Source organism: Glycine max, chromosome 5 (genome assembly GCF_000004515.6).
Source record: "Glycine max cultivar Williams 82 chromosome 5, Glycine_max_v4.0, whole genome shotgun sequence".
NCBI classification, from domain to species: Eukaryota; Viridiplantae; Streptophyta; class Magnoliopsida; order Fabales; family Fabaceae; genus Glycine; species Glycine max.
Genome location: NC_038241.2, coordinates 5,141,950 through 5,166,031, shown reverse-complemented (window position 1 = coordinate 5,166,031; position 24,082 = coordinate 5,141,950). Strand labels below are relative to the sequence as shown.

General features: G+C 33.1%; 2 protein-coding genes and 1 pseudogene across 3 annotated transcripts; 2 read left to right on the top strand and 1 right to left on the bottom strand.

Annotated features, from left to right (window-relative positions):
- The first annotated feature begins 1,606 nt into the window (after positions 1-1,606).
- Positions 1,607-5,120, top strand: LOC100780296 (hsp70-Hsp90 organizing protein 1-like). Of its 2 annotated transcripts, none has more exons than XM_003525746.5 (7): positions 1,607-2,613; positions 3,540-3,828; positions 3,981-4,066; positions 4,156-4,379; positions 4,483-4,549; positions 4,654-4,713; positions 4,805-5,120. In XM_003525746.5, the coding sequence occupies exons 1-7, from the start codon at positions 1,750-1,752 to the stop codon at positions 4,916-4,918; spliced, it is 1,704 nt and encodes a 567-aa protein (XP_003525794.1). In that variant the 5' UTR covers positions 1,607-1,749; the 3' UTR covers positions 4,919-5,120. The 2 variants fall into 2 exon arrangements, 1 of the variants encoding a protein (XP_003525794.1); XR_005891744.1 differs by having other exon boundaries at positions 1,609-2,613; positions 4,483-4,565; positions 4,805-4,849.
- A 621-nt stretch (positions 5,121-5,741) lies between these two features.
- FUSA2 (elongation factor G-2) lies at positions 5,742-9,675 on the bottom strand. The gene is made up of 4 exons (NM_001360356.1): positions 9,310-9,675; positions 7,487-8,901; positions 6,435-6,947; positions 5,742-6,205 (listed from the first exon to the last, which is right to left on the bottom strand). The coding sequence occupies exons 1-4, from the start codon at positions 9,554-9,556 to the stop codon at positions 6,038-6,040; spliced, it is 2,343 nt and encodes a 780-aa protein (NP_001347285.1). The 5' UTR covers positions 9,557-9,675; the 3' UTR covers positions 5,742-6,037.
- Positions 9,676-19,755: 10,080 nt separating this feature from the next.
- On the top strand, positions 19,756-21,865 carry LOC100778154 (UDP-glycosyltransferase 83A1-like; annotated as a pseudogene).
- The last annotated feature ends 2,217 nt before the right edge of the window (positions 21,866-24,082 follow it).

Below are 24,082 nucleotides of genomic sequence, written 5' to 3'. Positions count from 1 at the left end.
ATGGGAATGCGGGGTGAGAAGTGAAGAACAAAGTGTTTCTATAAAAAATAAAATAAAAAAAATAAAGTGAAGAACAAAGTGATAGCTGATAAGTTAGCGTGTGAGTAGGTCATTTTGATTTTTTTTCACACGGGAAAGTGGAGACCAACGACGAGGGAAAATGGGTGAGGGAAGATAGAGTTGAAGTTGCCATTGTTTTAATTCGATCATTTATCTAAATTTAATGCCAACTATAGGTATGTTTGAATTAAAGATTGCAATGCAAATATAAACTTGAATCAAAATATGTTGGTAACTTAAGTTTGATAAAAAAAAAATAGTTTATTATAGTGTGATTATTTTTTGTTTTGTTCAAAAGGTGTTGGTAAAAGAAAATTTGTTTGGATAAAACTAGTTAAAAAATACTTTTACTTGATGTTCCTATTGGATAAATACTTCCAATGAAAAATGAGCTTTCAAAAGGAATCCTCAAGTTGCTTTTGGATGAAACTCAGTTTGAAGTGAAACTTTGGTCAAAAAATAACTTTTGGAAACAACCAAACATATTCTATATATCTATACTAAATTTTCAATTATTTAATGGTAAAAAATTTAAGTGCACACTTCATCTAGTTTGGTGGTATAAATCCTATAAGTTATAAAAAAATTAGATAAAAATATTTTAATTCTTTAACCTTATATTGCAAAACAATTATTTAATAGAAAATTATTCTAATTAAATCCTATAAATTATAAAAATTAATGTAATATATAATATAAATTCAATTAATATAACTCTTAACTTTAAATAAATAATTAATTACTCTTTACTTTTATAACTAAAGGTCTCATTTGATGATGATATGATAAGACGAGATAAAATTATTATCATATCTTATTCTAATATGTTATTTGTTGTGTCAATAAAATATAATAATATTATTTTGTCAATTATCTGAACATACTTTTATATATTTTTTTATTTTTTTTGTATCATAAGAGCATAGTTGGATTAGAATCCACTGGATAGGATAAATTCACTCTCTCTCTCTGATATTATAACATTTAATTAATAAATTAATATTATATACATACATATAATTATATTTAATTATATATAATTATTTAATATATACTACATAATATATTAAAAAAGACCTCCGAAAATATTTATTATCTAATATATTACTGTATAAATTATATATTAATTTATATATATATAACAATATATATATATATATATATATATATTATATTTTTTAATCCACGTATTATTTGTTTTATATATATATATATAATAATAATTTTGACACATAAATTTAAGTTATATTATCAGTTAAAATATTAAATATTAAATAATTATTATTCAAATATATTTTAAAAACTTATATATTTTATTTATAATTTTAAGAAAAATAACTGCATAAGTAATGCATAACTTTTAGAAACTTACATATAATTTTAATAAAATAATATTTTTTATTTAAATACAATTATTATATTCTATTATTATCTAATTTATTATTTAAATATCATTAAATATGATTATAACTTTTTATATTTTTATTTTACTCTCATATCCTATCATGTTTTATTCTGTCTTAATCACGAAACGAGTAGTAATAGTCCACTGTTCCAGAGTCAATAGTCCACTCTCCACTCTCCCCAACTCTTTCCAAAACCAAACACCTTTTTCGTTTTTTGTTTTTTGTTTTTCCGAATCCGTCTCTACTTTTCCACTCCGGTTAATTAATTAATTATTCAAATTCAATGGCCGAGGAAGCCAAAGCCAAAGGCAACGCGGCCTTCTCCGCCGGCGACTTCGCCGCCGCCGTCCGCCACTTCACGGACGCCATCGCCCTCTCCCCGTCGAGCCACGTCCTCTACTCCAACCGATCCGCCGCCCACGCCTCCCTCCAGAAATACGCCGAGGCCTTAGCCGACGCCCAGAAGACCGTCGACCTCAAGCCCGACTGGCCCAAGGCCTACAGCCGCCTTGGCGCCGCCCTCCTCGGCCTCCGCCGCCACCGCGACGCTGTCTCCGCCTACAAGACCGGCCTCCATCTCGACCCCGACAACGCCGCCCTCAAATCCGGCCTTGCCGACGCCCATGCCGCCGCCTCCCGCCCGCCCCCCACCAGCCCCTTCGCCACCGCCTTCTCCGGCCCCGACATGTGGGCCCGCCTCACGGCGGACCCCACCGCACGTGCCAACCTCCAGGACCCCGAGTTCGTCAAGATCATGCAGGACATCCAGAAGGACCCCAACAAGTTCAACCTGCATTTGAGTGATCAGAGGGTCATGCATGCCGTTGGGGTCTTGCTCAATGTCAAAATTCAAACCCCTAACGACGACAACGCCGACGCCGCCGGTGATGACGTGTCCGAGGATGACCCTGTATCCCAGTCCGAATCCGAATCCGAACCCGAACCGGAGCCTGAAGTGGCGGAGGAGGAGAAGGAGGCGAGGGATAGGAAAGGGCAGGCTCAGAAGGAGAAGGAAGCCGGCAATGCCGCTTACAAGAAGAAGGATTTCGAAACCGCGATTGGACATTACACCAAGGCTTTGGAGTTGGATGATGAGGATATTTCCTACCTTACTAATCGTGCCGCTGTTTACTTGGAGATGGGAAAGGTATGTAGTATTCGTTTGTGTTAATGTTTTATTAACGAAAGTTGGAATTTTTATATCTTTATGCGTTATATGCCCATGTACTGATGTACGCAGTGGAAGGCCTTAAAAATTTAATGCTCGTTAACAAAAGTGGGGGGGTTATATATTTACCCGTTATTTATGTCCGTGTATGCAGCATACGTTGTGTTCTTTAATAATGAAAATGATATGCAAGGTTGATGTTAGGGAACGGGTATGTTTGGAGTATTGATTAGGGGATGAGGTAGGGAAAGGATTAATGTATTATCGAGGTTAGACTTTAGTCTATGTATCTCATTGCACGTGTGATGATTACTTCACAGCAGTGTTCTCGTTGAAGCCTACTTGCCGGATAAGGAATTTGATTAAGTCTGGTCATGGCGTGCCTGTGTATTTAATTTAAACGGGGTTTTATTCATTCTCTATGTATTTGGTGTATTACACTGGGGAATTGTGTAAAAAACTGTGGTTGAATTTTATTTTCAATACTGTTTTTTGTTTTCGAAATGCAACTAAACAAGGTTGCTCGCACAGTTGGTGGAGGCTGGTGCAAGGCATGAAGTAGAGTGTGGGATTGAAGGAGAGGCTGAACAAATGAAAAAGAAGACGGGAAAGCTTCCCTCAGCCGTTTATGTTTTTTGGTTTTTAAAACACTTGTTCTAGAAACAATTTTTCAAAAATAAAAAATAAGGATGAAAATTTGATATCTGAGTAGTGAGTAGTGTAGAATTGTTTAAGAAAACAGTTTTAAAGCAGAAAAGTGAGAGATGAATCAAACAGGCCCTTGTGAATTATTTTTTCGTTTTTTTGGTGGGGGGATTTTGCTTTCATGTTCAATCTTTTCTTTTTGGTGAATATTTCATGCACTGTCTGATTGATGAGGTTTTTCTTTTGTTATCTTGTACCAGTTTGAGGACTGCATAAAAGATTGTGAAAAGGCTGTTGAGAGGGGAAGAGAACTAAGATCAGATTACAAGATGATAGCAAGAGCTTTGACAAGGAAAGGTACTGCATTGGCCAAAATGGCTAAATGCTCTAAGGATTTTGAACCTGCCATTGAGACTTTCCAGAAAGCACTTACAGAGCACCGCAACCCAGACACCTTGAAGAAACTGAACGAAGCTGAAAAGGCTAAGAAAGAACTAGAGCAACAAGAATATTTTGATCCAAAATTAGCTGATGAGGAGAGAGAAAAAGGTATTATCTTTTTGTCTACAATCCTGGGTTCTCCATCTCTTGCAAGCATCTTTGCTCCTATGAAAGCAACTAAGTATCCTGATGACTGGATGGTTCTTATCTCTGCTTAAAATATTAACTAACTTTCTAATACTGGAAACATTGAAATGCAGGAAATGAATTATTCAAGCAGCAGAAGTATCCTGAGGCTATTAAGCATTATACAGAAGCTATAAAAAGGAACCCAAAAGATGCTAAGGTAATAATACCCATTGAATAGCAGTGATAATCCTTGTGTTTAATAGCGAATGCAAATCTTGATCTGTTTCGATATCCCTTTTCTTTTAGGCTTACAGTAACAGAGCTGCATGCTATACGAAACTAGGGGCAATGCCCGAAGGTTTAAAAGATGCAGAGAAGTGCATTGAGCTTGATCCAACCTTTTCAAAGGGTTATACTAGGAAAGGTGCAGTGCAATTTTTCATGAAAGAATATGAAAAAGCTTTGGAAACATACAAGGAGGGTTTGAAACATGACCCTAACAATCAGGAATTGCTTAATGGCATAAGAAGGTATGGTATCGTGCTACATTCCTGCTATTTGTGGGTTGAATATTGCCACTTTCCATATGCACCATTAAAAGTGCCTAATCACCATAGTATCCTACATTTTTAGATGTGTAGAACAAAACAATAAGGCTAGCCGTGGAGATTTTACTCCTGAGGAGTTAAAGGAGAGACAGGTGTGACTTGTGTAATGTATACTGATAATCTTTGAACTCTATTCAATAAATCACCTGGAATGGGCAATTCATGTCTGCATATATTTAATTTTATGTTTTTGCAGGCCAAGGCAATGCAAGACCCAGAGATACAAAGCATTCTGCAAGACCCTGTTATGAGACAAGTATACTTCCTTATCGATTGAATGTTGCTATGTGTTGTGTCAATGTAATAGAGGAACTACCTGTGCTAACGAGAGTTGGGCATGTATGCAGGTATTGACTGATTTCCAGGAAAATCCCAGAGCTGCAGAGGAACATGCGAAGAATCCAATGGTGATGGACAAGATTCAAAAGCTGATCAGTGCCGGGATTGTCCAGATGAGATGAATGTGATGGAAGGTGGCAATCAAGCAGAGAAACAATTGACAATTGTATTTTTCAGTGTGACCATATAATTTAAATAGATTGAATTAGAAAAACGAGGAGAATTTGCTATTGGGAGATTTTGTGTCGCTCTCTGCATTCGTTTGTCTTGGTGAATTCATCATATTATTTGAGTATGTCAAATGCAGTCCATTTTTACTCTTAACCGGTGCCTCCTGCATGCTGTCACTGCTGTGACTTTTCTGTTGAGTTTTGTTGTGGCGCAAATGTGATGTCGTGGATTTAGATATTGTCTAAGGTTGTACAAGTTTTTTTTTTTTTCTTTGAGAATGACTACAATTTTGGTTTCAAGTGTACATTTTACTTTAGAATAAAGTAGGTTCGGAGTAATTGTGGCTGTTGATTAGGCTTTCAATGTCTAGTAAGATTTGGTAAACCTTAGACCAGAGTCATTTCTGCCGTTTTAGTTGTTTGAATGGGAATGTACATTGGACTTATTAGGGGAAATGAAATCTGAGAGTCAAAACTTGTAATTTGAAATTTATGTTTGTCATTTAGTTTTACAATTGTTGAATTCAAGATGGGGTTTTGAAGTAATTTTTCCCTTTTCAATTCTATGCTACTATTTTATGATTTGTGCTTTTGTTATGATAGTAAACAATAGATCCTCAATGCCTTCAAGTTCAAACTTTTACATTAGTTAATCAATGTTGCTTCTGTATCATTTATTGCATCAAATGGGGATACTGCTACCAGAATTCAGTTAGTAAATTGCCAAAAATATTCAGCACGTACTGCTATACTCACCCCATTAACATCATCATGTGGACAAATATTGTATTAAAAACTAAAGATAGGTAAATAATTTTTGGTTCTCAATATTATTTTGTAAATCCAAGTTTCCGCGCCTTCCCCCTAAAACAAAAATGCATTATTATCTCCAACTTGGGAAGAAAAATCGTTTCCTATTTTTCTTCTGAAAATTCTTTTGTTGGCTAACCTTGTATCGGTAAAGGGAAAATTACAATAAAAAAAATACCAAAAACAAACCCAACTATATGACAATGGACATAATACAACTATGCAATAAGAAGTTCCTTGTTAGGAGACCAAGCAAATACATTAAGCGGCAACTTCTTGCTCTTTTGTGGCAAGTTGGTTCTGAATGTGCTGAGGCACCACATCAAACATGGCTAATTGCATTGTGTAGGATGCACGGCCCTTTGTCATCCCTCTGAGTGTGCTGACATACTGGAACATCTCAGCAAGAGGTACCAGGGCATCAACCACCTGCATTTGTCACCACCAAAAATAAGAAAAGAACAAGTCCAGCTAGATGTTTTAGTTTCATGTTTTAGTGTTGCCCCAGAACTTAGAATTGTGTATAAAACTTATTAATTTGGAAACATTGTGCATTTTCAGACTAACAAAACAGCACAAGTACTTTCAAGTCATACCTTCAAACTTAATAGACTAGCTAATATGATATGACAAGGAGAAGCTAAGTTATTTGACATACCTTAAGGCCACCAGGTTTGTCACCAAAACTGTTGATCTGTCCTCTTCTTGAGTTGAGATCACCAATTACATCACCTAGATGTTCTTCAGGAGTAACAACTTCAACCTTCATTATAGGCTCAAGCATCCTTGGTCCAGCTTTTCTTATTCCTTCCCTAAAAGCTCCTCTTGCTGCCAACTGGAAAGCCAACACACTTGAATCTACATCGTGGTAAGAACCATCTGTGAGTACTGCTCGTACATCAACGACCGGAAAGCCAGCAAGCACACCATTGCTCATACACTCTTCCAATCCTTTCATCACACCAGGAATGTATTCCTTTGGTACAGCACCTCCTTTGATTTCACTCTTGAACTCATATCCACTACCTGGGTCCATGGGTTCAAACCGGACGGTGATATCTGCAAACTGACCTTGTCCACCTGATTGTTTCTTGTGCACATACTTCACTTCTGCAGTTTTGGAAATGCTTTCCCTGTAGTTTACTTGGGGGGCACCAACATTAGCTTCCACCTGCATTAACAAATATAGATAATGTGATCTTCATTAAATTATATAATTACTACATAATCATTAATATATATATATATATATATATATATATATATATATATATATATATATAAAAACACTCTAACAAAAAACTACTGAAGGAAAGAGAAAAGGAGAAGGTCATGCAAAGGGAATAATCATATAAAAAAGGAAAAGAAGATAGTATACCTAACAAATACTAATGCTTTATCAGATGATAGAAATAGACTTTATCCAGGGTCAGCAGTCATGTACCATAAACATCATAAATTTTTATGGTTCTTAAATCCCGGATTCTCCTTATTTTACAGGTAATAAGTGATAATTCAAAGTGCAAACAGATTCCATTATAATCTAATACAATAATGTGCATGTTTATTAACTATTATAATTTCTAATTGTAATTTTTTCATGCACAACATCAAGGTTGGAGTTAAAAATTTGGAAAACATAAAAAGCTAATAAAACACAACCATGCTAACTGATCATTGAAAATTCTCAAAAATGGAATGAGATATTACCTTAAATTCTCTTTTAAGCCGATCAACAATGATTTCAAGATGTAATTCTCCCATTCCTTCAATCACTGTCTGGTTTATCTCTTCATCACGGGAGAAGTGGAAAGAAGGGTCTTCCTGTGCAAGCTTGATTAAACCAGTTGCCATCTTGTCAACATCAGCTTTAGTTTTTGGTTCAATAGCAACCTTAATAACAGGATCTGGGAAGTCCATCCGCTCAAGCACAATTGGATTATCAGGGTCACACAATGTTTCACCTGTAATAGTATCTTTCAAACCTGCAAGTGCAATAATATCACCAGCTAAAGCTACTTTAACATCCTCTCTGCTGTTTGCATGCATTTCTAAAAGTCTACCAATTCTCTCCTTTTTCCCTTTGTTTGCATTGAGTACGTAAGACCCAGCACTTAGCTTCCCAGCATACACCCTGACAAACGTAAGGGAGCCTACAAATGGATCACTCATGATCTTAAAAGCCAGTCCAGCAAATGGTTCATCATCACTTGCTACCCTCTCTATTGTTTCTTCTGGGTTTTCAGGGTCACTGCCCTTCATTGCTGGCAAGTCAAGTGGTGATGGTAGATAATCCACTACCGCATCGAGCAATGGTTGGACTCCCTTGTTTTTGAAAGCTGAGCCACACATCACTGGCACAAAACTGGCTGATATGGTTCCCTTCCTTATTAATTTTTTTATAGTTTCTTCATCCGGTTCAATTCCTTCCAGGTAGTTCTCCATAGCCTGGTCATCGAACTCAACTATGGTTTCTATCATCTGGGCTCGGTATTCCTGAGCCTGCTCTTGAAGATCTTCTGGAACATCTACAATATCAAACTTGGCACCCAGCTCTTCTCCAGACCAAACTATAGCCTTATTCCTAACAAGGTCTATAACTCCCTTAAAGTTATCCTCTGAACCAATTGGTAACTGAATTACAAGTGGTTTAGCACCCAAATTCGTTACTATCATGTCTCTTGTTCGATAAAAGTTTGCTCCAAGACGGTCCATTTTATTGACAAAACAAATTCGCGGGACACCGTATTTATCAGCCTGCCTCCACACAGTTTCTGATTGTGGCTCCACACCAGCAACACTGTCAAACAAGCATATAGCTCCATCCAACACCCTAAGAGCACGCTCCACTTCTAAGGTGAAGTCAACGTGACCAGGAGTATCAATAATGTTGATCCGGTGCTTGTTCCAGAATGTAGTGGTTGCAGCAGAAGTAATGGTAATCCCCCTCTCTTGTTCTTGTTCCATCCAGTCCATAGTTGCTGTTCCCTCATGCACCTCTCCAATTTTGTAGTTCCTTCCAGTATAGTACAAAATGCGTTCCGTTGTAGTAGTCTTTCCAGCATCTATGTGAGCCATGATGCCGATGTTGCGGTAATCCTTCAATGGAACACTCCGCTTTGCATCTGGAAGCAAAGTTAAAAAGGGCCATTTTCAAAAGGGTGAAAGAAATCAAACTACTTTTCATAGTCACAGAGTAAACTTGGACCCCAGGAAATATAAAAACCAAAAACCATTATCTTTTAAGACACCTTATATCATTTAAAACCTCAACATAACACAGACAAATGATGTCTTTTCCCCCCAATATGATAAACTCAAGCCAAAATTCAAGCATAACACAAATTTTAAGGAAGATACATAAATGAACCAAACCCAAAAAACAAAAACAAAAAAACAGAATTTGAAGAGAAAAAAAAGCATTTTTTTCCATAACATTCATTTTGATTTCTTCTAAGAAACCGAGTCCACATTCGTAACATTAGCGTAGTTAGAAAAGAGAGAGAGAGAGAGAGAGAGAGAGAGATAGGTACCATCGCCGGACATGGCGAAAACGGAAAAGTTTCTTCTTGGAGCATGTTGGCGTGAAATGGAGGAAGAATTGGAGTTAATTCTTGTGCTCCCGAAGAAGTGTGAAAGGGAAGAGGAAGTGAGAGAGTGAGAGGGTCGAGGGCTAAAACCCATGAAGCGAAGCGGAGAGAGAGTGGTTGGTCTTCTCTGAGAACCATTGAGGTTGCAAATAGTGGGAGTCGCCACCCTCAGTGATGACTCCGCCGCCATACTTTTGAGAGCTTTCTTCTCTACACCTCTGTTCTGTGTTTGAGATAAACAAACCCACCCGCACACTACAGACCCTGGCCTCTAGTTTTCGGTAAGGACTAGGCAGCAGCTTTTGCGTTGTAATTGCATACATATAACATTTAACACATATAGAAGGTTTAATTAAGTTTTTAGTTTTTTAAATTTTTTGAAGTTGAGTTTTTAATTATTAAACAAAAATTTGATCGTTAAGATTATTTAATTTTTTAAAAATTTAATTTTTAGTTTCTAAATAAAAGTTTGATCGGTAGAAATTTCTTATTTTTTTATTAAGATTTTTATTTCTTAAACTTTTTAAATATTTAATTTTTAATCTTAAAATCTCATTAAATAAATAAAATAATGAGTTCAAAATTTCATTTATGACTTACAAATTAAAATTTCTAAAAATTTAAGAGTCATCAAATAAAAGCTTAAGAAGTAAAAATCTAATTTAAAAAAAATTAAGAACTAAAAGTTTAGTTAATCCTAAAAGAAAAAAGATTATACACTTATTTACTCTAAAATTCATATTAATCAAGAATTATGATTAAACGATAATTTTATAGTGTATAATCATTAAACTCATATATAAATTAAATTATATTTCCTTTACACTCATATATAAATAAAAATAACTAATTTTATATTAATTAGAAAGTTAATTAACATTATTTAATTTTGTTAATTTCAAATAAAAATAAAATTATTTTTAAAATTCCTTATATTAAAACTTACTATGATAAATAAAAATAAGTCATTGAAAATATAACTAAATTAAATGAAAAATATTTAAAAAATAATATTATTAAATAAAATAAAATTAGTTAAATTTCCTTATACAAAATATTTATTTTGCTTATAAATAAGTCCAAACATGGAGTAATATTAATTATTTTAAGAATTTAAGCTTCACCAGAAATAAACACGACAAAAATAATGACCTGTGGTTTGAGGCAAAATATGCAATTAGCTTACATGGTTTGAGTTTTGAGCTATCTATTTTTCATGGTTGGGAAATAAAGGCTACGTGGATAACAATTGACCCTGTCCTTTGAGTAGGGCTGTCATTCCAAAGGATTGAAGTTATGGTCTTGTATAGACCACTAGTTATCAAAACACTTAATATTATATTTTTCTTTTCTTTGTGTGTTGATGAGTAATAGCACGTCAATAATATTTAGATGTTTAAAAAATCTCACGTAATTTGTATATCAGAATATTTTCTTTTAAATATGGTATATTTAATCGCTTTATATTGATTATATTCTCTGGATTGTGAAAAGGTGTTTCTTAAGTTATAATCAATTAAAACATAATATATAACAAGTTTTGGAAAATACATACCTGTTGTAATAATTGATTAAGTGTTAAAATAATGAATGACTCTATTTTTTGTCCATGAACAAGATAATCAATAATATAAGTTATTTTTATAAATAACAAACTCTACTCTCTCTTTCAACATGAGATTCCATTCTAAAAATTTTGCGTTAGCCTAGAAAATAAGAGAAACACGAAATTCTTGAAGGATGATGTTCAACTAAGGTTTTACAACAGAACTAAAGAGTCTCAAGGAGTCTTAAAGAAGTTAGGTGTTGTTTCGAATTGTTTATTTCTCATACATCAAGTGAAATCTAAACTTTTCTTCATTTGTGACTGTATGTTTGAGAAAAAGGTTTCTCTCATATATTTTGCTGAGAAATTCTACAAATTAAAGTTTGGTTCAACATTTTCTTGAAGGGGACAAAAAATCTTGTGGGTTTAGTTGGTACTTGATTATTGTTATGTTTCTAAACAAATGATGGTGTTAGTGAAAATATCAATTAGATTGATAGGGATTGGATATAGATCATAATGGAGTGATCAAATCAAGATAAAAATTACTTATGTATTTTCTATCTCTTTCTCACTCTATCATTAACTTGAATTTATAGTAAACTGAATTGTGTTGATTGTATGTTGCATTCATGACAAGTTGATCATATCGCCTTGATCCAACCTTCATCCATCAGTGTTTCACGTCCATTGTCTTTGGTTTATATCCTTAAGGTAGTGCTAGTTGTGTTTCAACGGAATCGTATTTTTGTTGTTAATTTATTTAACTCCTTTAATATAATGAAAATATAATTTTATTGACAAATATACAACAAAATTATATTTTCATTAAATATTTTTTGTCCACACACCTCATCACATAAGAGAAATATGATTTTATGATATAACTATACAATTGAATCATGTTTGACATTTTCCAAAGGTGTCAACCCCTTGGTAGGGGTCATTAGGAATGGCAATGGAGCCAATAGCAATTCCCTACTTATGTCCAGTGGGCTCTTTCTATTGTTCTTGGTCAACTTCATTCACTTTATCTTAGTGCCTTCTAGAAGGAGATTTGAAAAGTTCGTCCAACTTTGATAGTTTTCTATTAGTCCTAGTGTCATTGAACTTAACATAGTTGGATTCTTTAACTGTTAAGCTTCTAGAATTATAAAGCCTACATGGCTTAAAAGTTTCAAAATAACTTAATAATATATTCCATATCTGACTTAGGATCAAATTTCCTTATATTGTTTTTAGTATTGAGAATGAAACATCGCTATCCAAAAGGATAAAAATATGAAATATTAGGTTTTTGTCCTTTCTACAATTCATCATAAGGAGTCTTTTCACAATAGGTTTAATATATATTATGTTTTGAATGTAATGGGAAGTATTTACTACTTTAGCTTAAAAGTGCCTCAAAATACAATTATCATTCAACATAGTTGTAGCCATTTCTTGTCATATATGAGCTATTTTTTTCTCTCAACAACAATATTATGTTGAGGTGTATTGGAGTTGAAAATTGTTAAAAATACCATTTTTTCACAAAAAATATGAAAATTTTCATTTTCAAAGTCTTGTTCATGGTGACTTTGGATTCATGTACACACATTTTTTTTCATTTGAACACATTTACAGAGTATATAGAAAATCTTAAAAATTAGTCCTTGTGGGTTAAAAACATAACCCATGCCAAATTTATTAGCCCAAACATACCAATGCAATTTATTTTTTTGAACCTCATTCTTATTTGCTGCAGGTTTAGAAGTCAGTTTAGCTGGGGCAGAGTCTCAACTCTTAGATTATTGCTTGCTTTGATAAATTATGTATGTTATTTGATTAATTGACTAATGTCAAGGACAAAACTAGAGGTTAAGCAAGAAATCAAGGAATAAAATAAAAAATAACTTATGCTGCTTCAACTAAAGTTGCTCGTCAAAAAGTTGCTTCATGCGCATTTCCTGGATCTTTTTGTCCATGAGATAATCTCCAAGTTTGTTTCTAGTGGAGCATTTCAAATTTTCTCAATTTCCAAGCTTTATATCCAGCCTACTATTATATTTTGATGGCATGGTGGTGGAGAAAAATGGAGTATCATGCAATATTAATCATGTAAATAGGTATATGTTTTTATTATCATGCATTTTCTTCTCAGTGAAATAACTATAAATCTTACTTTCTTGGCTTTCGTTTTTTGAGGCTATGTTTTTAATCATTCTTTACTCATTTATTTTTGATTTATCTATTTCAGATCCACTAGGGCCAATCTATATTTAGTCTAAGAGCCTCTTATGGCATAGTGGTTCTGTTCGAGTCCCTTTGATGGTCAGTTCATTCCTCCTAAACCGTATCCTGCTCATTACTGCATATTTTACTACTTGAATAAGACTAAATTTTATTAATTTTTTTAATGACTTTTTTCAAAAGATAAAATGCTTCTTTTATCTCTCACAAAATTTAAAAGAAAAATTGGGTGTCAATATAAAACTAATTTAAAAATACCAAATTCTAATAATCAACTAACATTGTTCTAATATTCTTTTCAGTGAATGGAACTAAACAAGACATGTATTAAAAAGAGTTGTCTATTTATAAGAGTTGTGAGTGGAATAATTTGCAAATCCATAAACTTACTTAGCCCTACAACTACTCTTCAAAATATTATGTCTAGGTGAACCATTTATATGATCTATGGTGTACAATAAAGCGTCTCACCCTTGCTCAGTTTTTGTTGCAGGTTTATAAGTCACTTAATTGACTTGGGTATGATGTGGTTCATCTTCTTCTATTGTTAAGTTTTAATTTGCATAGTTAGAGGAAATTATTAGTGCAAATTCTTTTGAAAGGATTAAAATGAGACGTGAATAATCTCCCGGATCTAGTCACATGTCCTTCAATAAATATTAAAAAATCAATTGGATTCAATTGTCCTTTCTCTCTCTCTCCGTACTTCACACTCTAGAAAAGTGTCATAAAATACTCCTTTCTCTTTCTCTCTCTGTAGTGCGGTGGCCAAAAGCAATATTTCTAACAGTCAAGATAAAGAAAAAAGGTTTAGGAGAAGGAATATTTAAAAATTAAATCATACACCATATAACTAATTATCTTAAAAATCTCAATCAATTTCATATAACCATTTTGTGGAGAAAATTCCAGTAAGTTAAGACTCTATCTACCTTATTTTCTAAAATGTTTGCAAAGAATTGAAAATCTCAAGAAAATTATTGTTTTCAAATGGAACAAAGAATGATTTGCGAGCAAGGTCATGGATAGTGTAAGGCAATTAAGACCATTGTCTTAGGCCTCTTAATTTTATTTTATTTGTTATTATATAAGTTTTATATGAATTTGTTCATATAGTTCACATTACAATAGATATAGATGTTCTATGATTGAAAAATTATCCAAAAGTTAGCTACTTATCTTAATTAATAATTAGAGGTAAAAAAGCTAAATATCATAATCATATATATAATTGAAAACTGAATTTGTAGATTATTATAAGAAATTATATCATTAATTTGGAACATGGTTATTAACAGAGATAAAAAAAATTTGACAGCATTAAAGACTAGAGATATTGATGCATGACTTATCAGTTCCTTCACTTAAAAATAATATTTATTCAACACTCATTGTTTTTCTATCTCTTTTTCATATTTTTTTAATACCTTAATTGATATCAGATTTAAAATATATATATATATATATATATATATATATATATATATATATATATATATATTGTTTATATTATGTAGTGCTTCTTTATTTTATTCTTATACTTTGTAGTAATTGGAAAAAAAAAATAGAAGTAGAAACTTGGTTTTCAAAACAAAACAAAAAATAAGTTAAAAAATTAATTCAATCTCAATATATACACTACTCTTGATAAATGTCTTACTATTCATTAAAAATAGCATATAAAAATGAGTTTAATTGGTAAAAAAGTCATAAAAAATTAAAAAAAAATTGAAAAATAATTTATATAATATTAAGTTTCTTTAAAAATTTGCCTAAGGCCCTAAAGTTCCTAAACATGGCCCTGTTTGTGATCTTCTGGAAATTTTGTTTGTTGAGAAAATGAGAAAAAAAAGGTCCAGAATAAGGAAAATGAGATTTGTTTGTTTAGACCTAGCCGGAGGAGTCACCGGAAATGAAGGTCCAGAGGATGAGGACTTCGCCGGCATTGGTTTGGGAACAGGAAAGAGAAACAAAATTAGAATTGAGGGTTCGATCAGTTTAATTAAATGGTGACTTTTGATGATTAATAAATCTCAGTCGTTCATTTTGATCCAACGGTGCATATTGAGAGGATCCGTGTCCGTGAATAATCTATGTACTCTTAGAATATTTGCTTCCAATAGCCTTATTTTAATAAAGGGTTTCTATTGTATATCCATAGACATGCAGTGTCAAAGTATTAAATACAGATAAATAAATCTTGAGTCATGGGCAACCTGTGCAAATATTCACTTCCCATTTTAACAAATGTTTTGTATCAGTTACTTTGTCTAATCCTTCTGTTATCTTTGCTGAAGTAACGAAGTCTAAAGCTTCAATTTCTGATCTCACAAGACTATTGACTTGTGTCATTTGTAAACGTTATTGTACCATTGGTTTGGTTTTTAAACTTCTGACTTTTGATAATCCAATTGTGTTTGTGTGTGCCTAAATTCAAATATACGAAATTATGAAAAGTGGGTTGACAGGTGATATATCCAACTCTTCTTTTTGCAAATGAAAGCAGAGGTATTATTCTAATTGTTTAAAAAATATAGGTATCGATGCAGAGACCCAATTTCATGTTTTGGTTGTTGAATGATTAGTCTTCTTATATTTATCATGTGTTGGATCTTAATCAACGAGTTTTTCTTTCTAAACTTTTGACTTTTGATAATCCAATTGTGTTTTTGTGTGCCTAAACTCAAATATGTGGAATTATGAATAGTAGGTTGACAAGTGATATATTAAATTCATTTTAAGCAAAAGTATTACTTTAATTTTTTTTAAAATATAGGTATGAATGCAGAGGCCCAATTTCATGTTTTGGTGGTTTTTGTTAGTCTTATTGATAGAATGTTGATTGAAAGGCTCCTCAAAACCTCTTTTTTTCATGATATTTCTTTTCTCTTCTTTTTATTATTGTTATTTTTATGGGTTTTTTTTCATATGAAATATGGAGTTAGATTTCTATACTACAATATGATCAAAGGAATCATATAATTATGTGTTTTGTTTGGTCTTTTATGTTACATTTTTTTAATGGACAATTTTTTTTTCTTATTTAGAAATATATATTTTTTTTGTATGTTTTGTAATTATGGTAATATATTGTTGTAATACAGTAGTAAGGCCTTGAAGTTTCTTGGTTTGGTTAAAGATGAACAGAGAAATGAAAAACCTGCCTCTATTGCTCCAGTAACCCACCAGGCTTAATTCTGCAAAAAATTTAAATGCTGATTCATATGATACATATGGTTTAACTTTTTTCAGTGGGTAAGTTTAGAATAATCTATGATTATATTATGCCAAAAATGATGGGCTACGTTCTATTGAAAAGCTTCACCTAGGAGGCTAGGACAGAGAAAGCTCCTTTCACCCCAAAATTTGTCCACAGACGAAAAAAAAAGCTTGAAAATGTACTAGTGAGCATTGTTTTGAATTTATTTGCTTTGATTTTGCTATTGTAGTATGAACTATGAAGTAGATTGTGAAGATTTGGGTTAGGAACATTAGTCGTGAAAATGGGTGCTTTCTTTTTGTATTCTGGTAGAGCATAGTTGGGTTTTTGGAAATCATAGAGGGAAGGTTCCTTCGTTGATCATGTTGCAGGCTGGCCAAGGTTCCTTCGTTGATCATGTTGCATGCTCCTAATCAACGAACTAACATGATTAAAGTCATATTCCTTTGTTAATCATGTTGCAGGCTGCCAACGAATCAGATTAAAGTATTCAACTCAAACTCTTTTATCACCAATGGACCTCGTTTGCTCTAAAGCTGTAAGAATGGACCAAATTTCTACAACCATAATAATAGGAGAGGCTCCGGTCACAAATTGATAACTGCTAAACAATTGTATTATGAGAGTAGAAAATAAAACAAATTATCTTTAAAAATAATTATTTAACAGTTATTTGCGCTTAAAATGTGAAAGAATTAATGTTTCGTAATTTCTGACTACAGGTGTTAAAATCAGAATGACAAAAAGTAAAAATGAACAAACACAAAGAGGAAATCAAGGTCCAGTCCAAATAATGCGCTCAGTGCATCGCTCGCGCTAAGCGAGCAACACGAGAAGGAGACACGCTAAGCGCACGACGCCAGAACAACACGCGCTAAGCGAGAGGAGCCCACTAAGCGAGCGTAAGAAAGCCCAAATTCACTCCAGTAGCTATAAACAGAGAGTCAGACCAAGGGAAAAAGACACACCGAGTCTCAGAGCACTCTCGCCACTACCTTAAGCCTCAAAACTCCTCTTCTCCTCTCTTTTATCATTTTTCCAATTCTTTCTTCCATCACTCACATTGTAAAGCCCTCATGGCCATGAGTGGCTAATTCCCTAGTTAGGGTCTGACAGGCTTAAAAAGTCAAATGATGTATCATGTACTTCAAATTTATCAATGCAAAAAGGAGTCCCTTCCAGGTTCATTCTATTCTATTATCCTTTCTGTTTTTATCTTGCATGTTTCATCTTATTATTCTGTTAGGGGTTAGATGCTCGAGAGAGCGTAACCTTTAATTAAGATTTAAGGAGAATATGCATGTATCGATTTTAAAGGTTATATGCTAGAGAGAGGATAACCTTTAATAGAACAAAAAGAAATTATATCTTAATAAAATCATTGTTAGACATAGAATAATTGCGTTATACCCATGCGTTAAAACAAACATCTAGAATTTGTTCTTCATGCATTTTATTTATCGAATCTTTTCAAAGACATTTGGGAGATAGGTAAATAAGATAGGCTTGTTATCGTGAGACATCAAAGGCAATAAAATGAATAGATGTGGGTAGAATAGAATCAACTGAATTGATAAAGAAAATCATGAATTCATACATCATAGGCGATTAAGGCATGCTAGATCCTAACATTCACATCCATTTGAATTCTATCTTTAATTACTCTGTTTTTTCTTTTATTGTTTATTTACGAATATAAATTCTTATTCTGTACTCCAACCCTCAAATTATTATTTCTTATTCTTATAAATTGAAAAAAAGTATTTAAATAGGCACAACACAAAATCCTTGTGGAATTTGACACTCGGACTTTCGAACTTTTATTACTTGGACAAATTGGTACACTTGTCAAACCAACTTGTTGAGTACGTACCTATCACAAATTTCTACGACCATAATTGTAACATCTCATTTTTCATAAATAAATTTAAAAAATTAGTATAAATAAATAAATTTTTAGAAAAATATTGAGATTTTTATAAATAAATAAATAAGGAGAAATAATTTTATTAAAATAATGATTTGAAAGAAAAAAAGAAAAGATATTTGATTTATTCATTTGATAGAAATAAAATAGAGTATTTGTTTGTAAAATAATAAATAAAGAAAAATAGAGTAAATAATAGGTTGTGAGTACCCTAACTATAAATAGAGACATCTTAGGTTAGTCAGACGATACTTTCTACGTCCCCTCCTCTCAATTTTATTTTCCCTTCTCCTCCTCCCAAAACTCTCTTTTTCTCGCATACCACCAAACCCGTCTCAGAAAAATGATGATCTCAGACTCATTCACTGTTAGATCATCGTGAAACTTGAGCCCTCAGACTCATTTCCGAACATTCTCACCGTTGGGAATTACGAAAACATGTCGAAGCTCAGAGAAATACCCTTCGCATCGTAGATTTTCCTTTTCCCACAGAAATCCAAAACTGTCTCAGTAAAACTATGATCCCAGACTCGTTAACCATTGGATTGTCGTGAACACATTGCATGTAGGCTTAAGTCTTAGTATAATTGTTGCATAACACTTGCTAATTGCTTATTATGAAATTGATGAGTGTTATTGTGTCTTGACTCGAGTGTGTGATGTGATTAGTGATTGAAAAGAAAAAATGAATCTTAAAGATAAAGTGGTGAAGTGACGTGGATTGTATTAAGTTGAGTTATGTTATAAATATTTCCATAATTTATTTTGATTATGTCTTGTTTATTTGTTTTATTATTTTTTTGTGATAAATCACTCACTGTGTGTGCTATTTGTGTTTGGATCCTGTGATGATCTCGAACCTTATGTTCGTGGAAACAGATAACTATGTGGATGACTTTAAAGAACCTCGTGCTAGAGGACGTTGCAGCACATACTCTGATAGGATGTGATATTGGGAATGAATTTTTATTCTAATTACATGTGTTATTTTATTTTATTTTATTTTACTTCATTGATTTAATAAAACATTTTTTTTTATAAATTTAAACAGTTTTATTTTGAGTCGAATATATTATATTTTTAATAAATTTTACTTAATAATAATGTAAAATAAATATAAATTTTTTACTCATATAAATTTTTTAATTTTATATTTTATTTATTTATATGGATGTACATGAGCGATGACCTTACAATAAGAATAGTAGAAGGTCCCAGTCACAAATCGACGTCCACTAATAATAAAGCTGATTCTTTGAGTACGTACCTATCACAAATTTCTACAACCATAATAATAGTAGTGGCTCCCAGTCATAAATTTCTGCAAGTAAATTGAGTGTAGGACGTAGTGAACCTGCTGAAACCTTATGATAGGTGGTACGTACCTAACAACTAATTAACAATAAAGCTGACAGCATTTTATCATTTGACGCATTCATATCTTTTACTATTTACATACACCAGTGCATAATAATTAGGCATCCTTTTAAATATATATTTTGTGAACATTTTAATATTTACAAGTGAAGTTCAAACTATATATAAATATATGTTTATAGGCCAAGATAGAAAAAGCAAAGAAAATACAACATGAGAGTTCCAACAGTGCTAGTTTTACCATTTCCAGGTGTAGGGCATGTGAATCCCATGATGAGCCTCTCACAAAAGTTGGTTGAGCGTGGATGCAGAGTCATTTTTGTGAACTCAGACTTCAACCACAAGCGAGTGATGAGTTCCATGGTGTATGAGCAACAAGGTAGCCTTGATGATAAATCACTAATGAAGTTGGTCTCGATCCCCGATGGTTTAGGACCCGATGACGACAGAATGGATCCCGGAGCACTATATGATGCTGTTGTAAGAACTATGCCTACGACACTTGAGAAGCTCTTAGAGAATACTCATGAGGATGGTGACAACAGAATTGGCTTCATTGTTGCAGATTTGGCCATGCTATGGGCGTTGGAGGTTGGGAGAAAATTTGGAATCAAAGGAGCTATATTCTGCCTATAGCAGCAACTATGTTTGCCTTGTTATGCAATAGCCCCAAGCTTATTGATGATGGGATCATAAATTCTGATGGTAAGAATATCATGCTTCACTATCCATATTAATTTGTTTCACTAGATCTATTTACTCTAGAAAACTTGATAGATTGATGAAGCATGTAAATTAACTTGTGTTTCTTTTGTTCTTTTTTGTTTTCCTATCAATATCTGCTTATAAACTCTACCTAATTATAAATACTTCATACATAAATCTTAAATGAAAGAGAAGTGATAATAAATTATTAGAAAAGTTAGTTTTAATATAAATGGGGATATTTTTCTATATTATAAGCTCTGAAAATAACAATAATGTTCATTCTGGTTTAGATTTTTATATGACATTCATATTCAAATTGTGCATATCTTTTTTAGCAGCAATGAAATAGACAAAGCCAGTCAAATTTGCAAAAATTTACCAAGAAAAAATGGAGTGAAAATTTTGACATGAGAAGCTCTATTTCCATATATTACTAGCCTTATCTTAATTATTTTTCGTTGCAGGATCACTCTTAACCACTAAAAAGACAATTCGACTATCACCAAATATGCCAAGAGATGAACCCAGGAACATTTTTTTGGTTAAATATGCCTGGCACAAAAGATGGTATGAATATGATGCATATTACACGAACTTTAAATTTGACAGAATGGTGGCTTTGTAACACCACATATGAACTTGAACCTGGGGTATTCACTTTTGCTCCAAAGATCCTCCCAATTGGCCCATTGTTGAATACAAATAATGCAACTGCAAGATCATTAGGAAAATTTCATGAAGAAGATCTCTCATGCATGAGTTGGCTCGATCAACAGCCTCATTGTTCTGTCACATATGTTGCCTTTGGAAGTATCAGTCTTTTTGACCAAAACCAATTCAATGAACTAGCTCTTGCACTAGACCTTGCCAATGGACCTTTTCTTTGGGTTGTGCGTCAAGACAATAAGATGGCATACCCTTATGAATTCCAAGGACAAAAAGGTAAGATAGTTGGATGGGCACCTCAACAGAAAGTTCTAAGTCACCCTGCCATAGCATGCTTTTTTAGCCATTGTGGTTGGAATTCAACCATAGAAGGCTTGTCTAGTGGTGTGCCCTTCTTGTGCTGGCCATATTTTGCAGACCAAATTTATAACAAAACATACATTTGTGATGAGTTGAAAGTTGGGTTGGGATTGAATTCAAATGAAAGTGGATTTGTGTCAAGGTTGGAGATTCGAAACAAATTGGACCAACTACTTAGTGATGAGAACATACGATCAAGGTCTTTGAAGCTAAAGGAGGAGTTAATGAACAACAAAGGGCTATCTTCAGATAACCTCAACAAGTTTGTCAAGTGGCTTAAAGAATAAATTAAATTGCATTATATTTTGTATCAATTGCTAGTATTGAACAAATAATCGGTGCAAAATTCCCCAAAGCTGAAGATTGTCGCGAACAACTCTTCAACAAAAATTAGTAGATTTTTTGCCAATATTTGAAATGTTATACATATAAGGATTTTCTTTTTTCATGAAAATGTTTTGATGTCGTAATTATTTATTTACATTTTAAGGAAAAGTTATAACTCTAGTTATGGCCTTGTTTAATCTACTATGCATGATAATTTCTGTGCGTCCAACTAAGAACGAATTATTAAACGTCATTAGGATGGTGGCTTCTAGTTCTACTTTCTTACATGCAGTGAACCCAAAATTTTGGTCCATCCGTCATCCCTCATTACTTTACATGTATATAGTAGGTTTTCCCATAGTTTAAATATTTATTATTAAGTCCTTTTACATAACATATTAGTATTTTAAATAACATGAGTGTCCATAGTAAAATCATGTGAAAATATATATTACAAAGTAACATATTAATACTCGTTTTGTAAAGAGTCTTAGACATAAGTGTGCAAATACTTTGGCAACATGTATGAATTACAAGGCACAAGCAACTGGTGGAGTGTTATGACCCAAGAGGATGAAGCCTAAATTAGTAGGCCCAAAAGAACCAGTGCTAAGCTTAATAGGTGTTCTGATTATGTTTATTACTGATAAAGAGATAATAGAAGGTTATAGGGAGTGGCTTGTGAATCTGTTAGAGGGAGTGGAGAGTTTGTAAGAGGGATAATTCCATTAGAATAAGGTACTTGGTTTAGCTATTGCCTATATACGGATGTAATTCTTTTTATTGAAAGATGGAATGAGGCCCAATTTCTCTCTTCTCGGTGCTTCTTCTTGGAGTTTACTCTGACCTTGAATCAGAGATTTATCTATCACATTATGGAACAATTTTTTTTTATAAATCACACGTATTCTCAGTTAGAAGCAAGGTTACTCCCATAATAAGGGAAGTATAAAATAAAATTTAAGAGATATTTTTTTTTTTACTCTAAAAAATTGCTAGAAAATATTTTTGTATAGATGAGTCTAAAACTTAAGTTTTAGTTGTTTTACTCTTGGGTCAGTTCTAACCGATGGCAATGCTATTGGGGCCATGTACAATTATCAGTTCATGTTGATGCTGTTTCCAGCCACTGGTTCATGAGCTATGTTTGTCGGGGGATGCAGAAAATGCAAGGGGCGTGGCAGAGTAGCTTAATATATGTAGATAATGCAATGATCGACAACAGTGAGTGCTGTGTGGCATTTGAGTAAGAATGCAGAGACCTTCCATGAGTTCCTAAGTGTTGTTTGTCTCGAGTTGGGCTCACGCTGACCATGTGATGTTCTAATCATGGTAGACCAAGTCTTGGTCTTAATTAGCTTCATGCTTATATATTCTTGGTGGTTCGTTATTTATCCATGGTGCTAAGCAATAAATTTGACCCTTGGATATATATGCTCACCATGTATAAGTTGTTGTTATGCTTTTTATTCAACCAATTGAGCATCCCATGTTAGCCATGGGATAAAACCCACCTATATTGTATCCCTCTAGCCACTTCAAAATCCTCTCCAAATCATAAATTTATTAAACACTTTATCAGTAAAGCACACAAATTATAATGCCCATTTAGACTTGCACAACAGTTAACACACAACATGCATCACAGTAGCGAGAGGAGCTGAAACCACATTAGACTTATTGGGAGAAAATCATTGAACAAATAAGTTAAATGATTAAAAGTAACGTTTAATCTTTTTATTTCTTCTGAAAGCAAGATAATAGCTGAAAATCATGAAACTAGAGTGTGTTTGGAAACACATCCAAACCACGAGAAATTTGGATTTTCAAGACAAAATAGACAAAGCAATGTTGGGGATATTTTTTCCTTAAACATCGAATACGTGAGATTTAACTCCTTCACAAACACACTTAATTAAACAAAATCCTAATACATATTTAAAGAAATCAAGTAATTGAGGTGTAGAAAGTATGTCGAGGATGCAAATTTAATAAATTTCTTTTATCCTAATATGATGATAATGTGTTACCTAACTAGATATCCAAACATAGCTGTAGTTCTTCATAAATCAGAAAGGAGAAAAGCATATATTTAGCCATGTATTTTCCCGTTGATTCTTACAATAGAAACTTCTTAACCGTTAGCATTTTCCACTGATTTATTTTTTGTATGCATATGGTAAAATTTGATATGGGAGATCAACCCACCATGTCTAGTCTCCTGCTTGTAAAGGAAGACCGCGTGATCGCCTGTTAAAAAGCATACAGACGTTGAAGTGTGCATTATTTTGGAATATTCAAAACAATATTGCGTTTATAGTTAGCTTCAAAACAAATGAGCTCGAGCTGGACG